Source organism: Acyrthosiphon pisum, chromosome A3, assembly GCF_005508785.2.
Source record: "Acyrthosiphon pisum isolate AL4f chromosome A3, pea_aphid_22Mar2018_4r6ur, whole genome shotgun sequence".
Lineage (NCBI taxonomy): Eukaryota > Metazoa > Arthropoda > Insecta > Hemiptera > Aphididae > Acyrthosiphon > Acyrthosiphon pisum.
In genome coordinates, this window is record NC_042496.1 from 6,757,001 (window position 1) to 6,765,950 (window position 8,950).

The 8,950-nt window shown below is 29.4% G+C and overlaps 1 protein-coding gene across 2 annotated transcripts in view; it reads right to left on the reverse strand.

The window, feature by feature from the left end:
- Positions 1-3,133: 3,133 nt before the first annotated feature.
- The window catches only part of LOC100167176 (solute carrier family 25 member 35-like), a 6,913-nt gene continuing 1,096 nt past the window's right edge, over positions 3,134-8,950 (reverse strand). The window contains exons 2-4 of one of the 2 annotated variants that reach the window (XM_029491038.1): positions 6,513-6,899; positions 4,744-5,083; positions 3,134-3,570 (exon numbers count right to left, since the gene is read on the reverse strand). In XM_029491038.1, coding sequence (XP_029346898.1) covers positions 3,353-3,570; positions 4,744-5,083; positions 6,513-6,887 — 933 coding nt within the window. In that variant the 5' untranslated portion in view covers positions 6,888-6,899 and the 3' untranslated portion in view covers positions 3,134-3,352. The remainder of the gene's footprint in view (positions 3,571-4,743; positions 5,084-6,512; positions 6,900-8,950) is intronic. The other variant, NM_001162262.2, reaches the window with a different exon arrangement.

Sequence of the window (8,950 nt, forward strand, 5' to 3'; positions counted from 1 at the left end):
TTAAGCTGAAATTTCAAATTTGTACTTGGTAATATCGATATTTTTGTGTGCTTAGATTATTCTTTTTCCTAGTAAATGTTGACATTTTAGAAATTTAACTTAGCGTTCTCGTACGCTTTCTAGCCCAGATATGAAGTTCGGTCGACAATCCTTCCACTGCAGTGCATAAACCAAAAATAAGTACCTAAATTACATATCCAAATGGCAATAATCAACTGATCTCGTCAGCCCCTTGATCGAAAAAAAATTAAATTGTTCGATATTTTTTATGTCAACATCTAAGTCGACATTCACATGATTTTCAAGCCCAATTTGGAAATTTTCATAATACTTCTTTCCCCTCAAATTCAAAATTATATATAACCAGTCTGAAACACGACTTTTCTCGCCTAACCTAGAAAATATTGTCATTTTGGAAAACTTTATTTTGCAAAAATGTAACTACCGTTTCCATTAACTTTCTACCCTAGATATGAAGATCGGTCGACAATCCTTCCACCGCAAAAATCAAAAATAAGTAAATTACATATCCTAATTCTTTGTAGTTATTACAGTCAATTATTTTTACTTTATGGTCGTTAAGGTCTACTTTTAAAGGCCTAAATGTAAAATGTAAACGCAACACCGTCGATTAGTCAACTGAAGCCGGTTAATTAAGGTTATTGATTTATATAAATATTAATTCGTCTGTCACTAGAACTTACGTCAGCCATGTTGCATTTAGTTTTATATTTTAGATTCAGATTTCCAACTCTCAGCCAAACGATGAGATTGTGACGTTCTCTTTTATTTTTTAACATGATTTTTTCTCAAGGTTATATCAATTACTATAAATATTACTGTCGTTTAATAATTTTTATTGTAGAATAGAGATAGCTAACTCATAAGTGATATGAACCTCAAAAGTCAAAAGTTTCAGACAGCTATTCTATAGGTATTATTAGATTGTACTTCATTACCTACTTTAATAGGTAAGTCAATTAAATTTTAATTATACAAATTGTAAAAATTAATGTACTTACCTCATACGCATGTGATTTGCTTTAAATTTTAATAAATTAATAACATTCAATATGTTTAATGTATGTATATACATATAAGACAGAACACAACTGCTCTATTCAATAGAGCAGTTGTATAATATATAATTATATAATATTATATAAAATTAGGTATTATATTTATAATTAGCATACCTATTTACGTGTTAAAAATACTCAATGGAAATAATTCAATATTGATATCATAACATCCCAATAAATGCATATTATTATGTATTTAATAGCCAATATTTACGTACTAAGTACCTCCTACATATTTCCTATTAATAACATTGTTAATAGATTGTAGGTATATACCTTAATGCCTACCTATTAAATTACAATTATATCATATTATCATGCGTTTAACTGATTTCCTGTTTTTACATAGGTATAAATGAACAAGAAACTGCTACATGTATGATAAAAAAATAGTAAGTACAGAACAAACATAAGAATTTGGAGAAATAAATTAATTGCAATACAATTACAAATTAAATATTAATAATAGTTAAGTGAGTAGGTAGGTAGTAGGTACATATCTAGTGATAATAATTTAATAAACATAATATACAACTATTATAACTAAAATATTATTAACAATAAGTAATTCATTTTTATTTTGATTTAATTTAATATTTTTAATTTAAATTAATAATAATAAATAAAACGGTATTAGTAGAGGTAACCACTAAATACTGATTGTACAGTTTAATTTACGGAGATATTGAGACATATGTCAGGTGCGTAGGTATTTGGGGTTTAATCACCTACCTACTAACCTATTTATATAGTTGTAATTTAATCGTAATAACTATTTACTGATAATTTGGTTAATTATAAGCTGTACCTACTATAAATATGAGTGAGGTACAATCACTTTAATATACATAGACAATGACATCAGACTACTAGACTAGTAATGAACGTGCAGAGTAGATTTTAGAATTTAAACCGATTAAATTAAAAATATTCTATAATATTTTTATTTATTGATATCCGAATAAATGTGTTATGTGATGCGTATATTTGATAAGCGGTGACTAGAAATATAATAGACAAATAACTAATAATATTATAGTTAAGGCCCCTGCAAATGTGTCATTTTTAAGGAGTTGTGCTTAGGCAATTATTTCGTTTCTGCGATTACTGATCGTCTTAGTGTAGTAAATGATCATTAGTGTGTGTATACTCCCCTACCATCACCCACGGACCGCATCAATTTCATAGATAATATAAGAATTATATTATCTATGATCAATTTACAATACATTGTTATTTCTTATCTGGTTTGTGGTCGCACGCACGAACATGCACAAGTCATATAATGTAATATAATAAAATATTAAAATAATATAATGAAATATTCAAAACCAATTTGAGGACGTGAAATAGCCGTCGCACTGACAAAAATTAAGGTACTTCTAGTGGTTTGATTTAAAAAATGTAAAGATGTTTGTATTGGTAAACAAGTTTAATTTGCATCGGTTGGAGTACTTTTTCAATTTTAGCAAATTTTTGACGAGAATAAATATTTTAAATTTTATAAATTTATAAATTTTTAGTATTGAATATATTCAAAAAAATAAAAAAATAAAAAATATGCTCCGACCGATGCAAAGTAGACTTGTTGACCAATTAAAACATCTTTACATTTTTTTAAATCGAACCACTAGAAGTACTTTAATTTTTGTCAGTCGCTAAGGTCGTTTTGATGAAAAAATAATAGGGTTTGCAGGGGCCTTAATATATTATAATACTTATACTAAAATTAATATAAACTTTAAATTATAATGGTCAGCACTATATATTGTGTAGATACCTAATACACATTATGGTTAGGTATTGGTTGAGACTGTTCAGAGTTCGGACATGTTAGTATTTTGTACTTTGTTGTGGACACCAGGTGAGCTACTCAATTAATTCTTACATAGTAACATCAAACTATACAATTATGTTAATTGTTATAGTTTAGCTTAGAATATTATACTATTATGGATACCTATTGTCATATTGATTCATAATTAACATTCGGTTTGGTAAAATAAAATAACAATTATTGAACCTGATGAGTTAAAAATCAGCAAAAAACATTTTCCTATAGGCATAATAAAGTTTATATATTATATTGAAAGAGTAATAAGGTCTTTTTGCATTTGATTGAAATCCAAAACCATCAGGAACTTTACCTATACATATATACCTAATATAAATACATATATTTTAACAATTTATTATTACATTAGGATTACCGATTTACACATCAAATAAAAATACACAATAACAAATGGTTTAAAAACTAATTAAAAAAATCAAAGACTCTGCATGGCTTTAATGTGGTTGGACACATTCGATTCAAATTGTCGCAACCTGTCCCAGAACACCATGCTTAGAACAACGTGGGGTCCGAGTCGGAGGTAGCACGGAACGACGCCTTTGTAAAGCCCGTAGATTCCTTCTTGTCTGAAAGTCTTGGTCAAACATTCCATGTACGATGAATATAGAAGACCACGGCCTCTGGCGTCGACAGCTGCAGTTAAAAATCGAATACAATATAACATTACATGCGTATAAGTGTTGTACGATTTATATAGGTACTCAGGTAAAGATATTAAATATACACCTACACTCTACAGGGAAATTAACTAAGCATCCTCACCGCTATTTATTTTTTTAATAATTAATTTATTAAAATTCTGACTGTTGGAATTTTCAAGTAGATATATTTCAGGACCATATTTTCAATTATTTAGATTTTTTATGTCATATGTCCTGTACCCGTGGTGATACAATCTTCTGTTTTCAGATGTGAACAAACCTTTTTTTTTTACTTTAAATTGTGTAAATTTGTATAATGTTCAAACCATTGCATAGCTCTCTTCATCATATCTATTATTTATTTATATTTATTTATCTTATTAACTTTTTATTTTTTTCAGCATCTGAGGTTTGACCTGAGACCACGTTAGTGACTAAGGCCAACCACCGAGAAACACCAGGCCTCTTATTAACTATTATATTAATTTTGTTTTATATTATCTTCCAAACGATCAAACCTATTATCATTAGTATCTACTACCTACAAAAAGTTAAATAACTCAAAAGCTACTCATTCGAATATCAATTTAGATACACCAACCAAATGTACATCAAATTAAATTTTAAGAAATCATTAAATTAACAATTAACGGGAAAAAGAAGGATTCTCATTTTAAAATAATAAATTAGTATCACTACAGGACACTTTTTAAGGGTTAAATTGTATAAAAATATAATTTTTTGGAACTATATGGTCCTTATGGTACCTATACTTAGAAACTTCCACAGATTATAATTTTAATAAATATATTCTGTGACTGAATCACTCCCAAGGCCGTATTCAGACATTTTTTTTGGGGGAGGGTCCAGAACACGTGTATTGTAATTTTATTGAATTTAGGTTTTGATATTTGGTTAAAAATAAGACATATTGAAGAAAGTTCAGGGGCCCCCTGGACCCCCCTTAGATATGGCCTTGATCACTCAGTATAATATATTCAGTATCGTCAAAATATACAAATATATCGAATATGGTCTATACCAGAAGTCCGTGATATGTATAGTAATAATGATGGTAGGTACTTGGGCACTCAGCCACCTCTCATTTGGTATAAACAATATTGGACATAGGTAAATTACGAGAATGACCACACTCGTTATATACCTTGGTTATAGAGCCTGGTGGATACTAGATCAAATGGTGCCATCACTATTGACATCAATACTCCACCCAGCATGCTGCATATGAGAGTGCTCAGGAATTTCTGATCCTTGGTCAATACCCCATGATCGATGAGCGCTTCGTTGAGTAAGCTTATCGTACTCAATTGCGTAGCCGACGCAACACCAATACGTACCATGGCCCCAGTGGCCCCACGCCACAGCCCGTGGACCACGCCGTACTTACGGTACAACGTCAGTAGACCGTTTATTGTGCTTGTGGTGTTGTGCTGATGACCTACCGCGATTGATTGGGCAGAAAACGACTGAAGATGAATTTTTAACTAAACAATCCGAAAAACATATATTTTTAATTTTTTTAATACATATTTGTTCAACAATAATAAGTAAAAAATTTAAAAATCTATCTAAACTAATGCGCATTATCGCGAATAATATAAACAAGCTTTAATGATTATTTATTAGGGGCAGTATAGCCTTATTGGGCGGAGTGTAGCGTAGCCCTTCTGTCCCCAAGTTCAACGCAAATTTTTATTGGTATCTCCTTCAAAAAAATCTTCATGAATTTTTAAATATGTATTCATTAATACCTGAATGGTACATAGATTAAGTTTGGCGTTTCTAGATGCTGTCGTAAAGTAATAATGTTTAATTTGATTGACTATAGGCTATAGTTAGCTATCGATCCGATTGACTTTCGTTCACAGACATACCTACAGTTGTGTAATTAATCATAATTACTTAATGCCAGCATCGAGAAACACCAATCTTAATATATGCAACCTTCGGGCATTAATGAATAATATACAGTAATCACCGATTATTGGAGTCAAATGGTCTGGTTCAAAGTTTTAGGTGAGTATAATACCTAACACACAGAAAAAAAATTGTATATTAGACTTCCATTACACATGTTAATGGGGTAGTTAGAAAATTAGTCAAATTTACAGGACCATTATTTTTTACTCATTCGGTTAATGGACTCAAATGATCCGGTCCCAAAGTGAGTTCAATAAGCGGGGATTACTGTATATTTTAGTTTCATGAAGAATGGTCCAGTAGTTTTTGAGGATAAAACAATAACAAATACAGTCAAAACTTTGATGGCTAAAGAGTAAAGGCCATACATTTTCATGGTACCTTCGGACCACAATGTACGGGTTACAAGTGAACTAAATACTAATAAATGATTTTTAAAAATTCAAATTTTAAAGATGGCTCACACAGGGATTTTTTTGTTAAATTTGAACCTATTATTTTATCCAACTACTCGTCTAAAATAAAATTATTTTCTTTCCACGAACTTTTTAATATTTCATTTAATAGGGTGCAGAATATTTTTCTAAATAATTTTGTATAATACACAAATACACAGTAGGTACATCATATATTGAATGAATTTTTTTTTATTAATAAGAATACCTATACGTGTATAAGATTAAGACAAGCCTGTGACCAGTAAACTTTGCAACTTTACTCGGTATTAAAGGAAATCCCTCCTAATGTTTATTGGCGATCTGGAGAGTAGCTATTGCCGCCATTCGCTATCACTCGGGACCCAAATTATGACATTAAAATATTATTTTTATGATTTTTAATAAAATGATTTTATTTTTAATTTATAAATTAATTACTTTAATAGAAGGTATTAGAGTAAAGTTATAAATTCCATCCCTCTCACTAAATGACGATTCTAAGACACGCCCATTTTTACGTATATAAATGTATATAAGAATTGTTAATTGTACTCACCATGCCCAGCGGACTGCCTAAAAAACCACCCAACATGCCAGCTCCGGCTCCGACGAGCGCGGACTTAATCAGCGAAACAGTGCCATCACTTTTAAGTATCCAGTTTTTTTTTTGCGCCAAATCGAAAATGCCTAATCTTGTACCATTCAAGAACACTTGGTGTCCCATGGACGGTAATAGGCCCTTTTGCAGAGCCAACGGCCCTTCGTTTTTTGCCACAACGTAAATAGCGTGAGCAAAGTTTCTATAGTGGACTTTATAGTTGCCCACTTTTTTCAGCTCTCCTTGTAGCTGAAACCGGGTTTTTATTACTTCCAATGGATTGGTGAAGCACACAGCGCCACTGGCACCCAAAGCTCCCAATATAAATTCCATTTTAGGCCATTCCTAAAATATATATAAAAGGTAAAGTGATATACTGTATTATAAAAATAAATATTTAATTTACAGATAATAATACGTACGAATCTGAATGCCTAAATTAATACTCATATAATAGATAGATAGATGTCCTATAGAAATGTAACTGTCAATTGTGTACGGTATAATTGTATAAAATCATAAAATTACAATTATTATTTTCATATTATACGCAATTATATTATTATACATTGCAATCAAAATATTTTAATGATTTGATTAAAAAAAATGTATAATATATATATATTATTATTTTCTCTATAGAGAATTAATAGGAGGAAAACTACGGTTACTGGGAATTAATATTCATTTAGGTTCGCAGTGCCAGTGTTCGCACCAGATATTATGTAAATATCAGTATTGTGGATCATGCTTTCAATAGGCTTAGTCGTTTATAATTATGTTAATATTATGATATCATATAAATGAATCAAAAGGTCGACCATACGTCCATACATAAGGTATTTAATAACACGTGTTAATATAATAATAATGTTAGTATGTAGTATATAGTTACCATCATTAAAATAAAACGATAAAGTATTATCTCTTAGCGTAAATTATTTATTTTTTCTCTAGACGGGATCATAATTGTAATTTATGTCATAAAACTATAAAAGTTTATTGCTTCAAAATTTTATTTCAAATTTTAAGCTATGTGTTAGATTGAATAATCGAAGAATCATAATAATATAATATACTATATATATATATAATAATTTATAACTAATAACTATAGTTACCTACCGCCTATACTATATAGTAAAAACCTATAGCATTAGTAAGCCTAGGCAATTAGATCAGTGAATATAATTTGTTATCTATATATGATATAATGTTTATTTAACATTTTTAAGTTTTCTTAGGTCAGGATGCATGAACAATCACTAAACAATAGTAGGCTAATGGTCCCTTAAACATGATTTAGTCCTAATTGGTCCATTACATTTTAGCAAACCATGAAATTAATCAATTGCTTATGAAACTCTACATTATGATACAGTTAAACCTATATGATTTAAAATAAAACTTGAACAGAATAATTGTTAAGACATTGTTCAACAAATTGCCTTTAAAATAATTTGAATGTTAATATTACTACTGTCTTACACTCCTACTATATTGTCACAAGTTATCAAAAATCATTTATATTATGACTGTCATAAAATTTGACGATTTTTCCTACATATTATACCTACTGAACTATAGTTGTGAATAGTAGGTAGATAATATAAGCATACCTAACTACTTACTAAGATTTAAAAGCAAAAACCAGTTTATTCTTATAAAATAATATAATTTAAGTACAAATTAATAGGTGGAACGCTAATTACAAAAAGTTAAAATATATGCTTCAATTATAGGTATATTATTATAATTGGTTGTACACTACAATTTAACGATTTTCAATATTAATATTGAATCATAGATATTAGATATACCTACCTAGCGATATTGTTACGCCGTAAATATGAAACTTAATACGAAATTGGTTGAAGAAAAAGATGATCGATAGGTTGTAAATTTATTAAAAAACTTTAAATGGATATTTGGATTATTGCATGAAAATGTATATTTTTATAATATTATTGTCAACATTTTTTCAAGTGGTATATTATATCGTAATATTAGTTTAAATGATTTTCAACAAGATATGGATTTCGATACCGTATCCACGTGTGTAGTTTAGCATAGAGTTGGATTACTGTAGTCAACTGCAAGTGTTAGGTATGTGGTAACATTTAAGGGGATTCGATACCGTTATTTTCTGTTTTCGTCTAACATACGCGTGACATAGCATTTTAGACGTGTTTTTTGCCAAACATACCAATTGATCTAATGAAGCGATAAGAATTCTGAAAACAGATTTGAATTTGTCATCAAGTCTACTTGAAATCGACTTTCCCACATTTTTGATATTACCTCCCTAATTCCAGAAAAGTCATATAAAAAAAGAGTATTTGAAAATGTTTGTATTTCAATTTTTGGGATTATTATTTCAGTTTTGTACTTTTGTT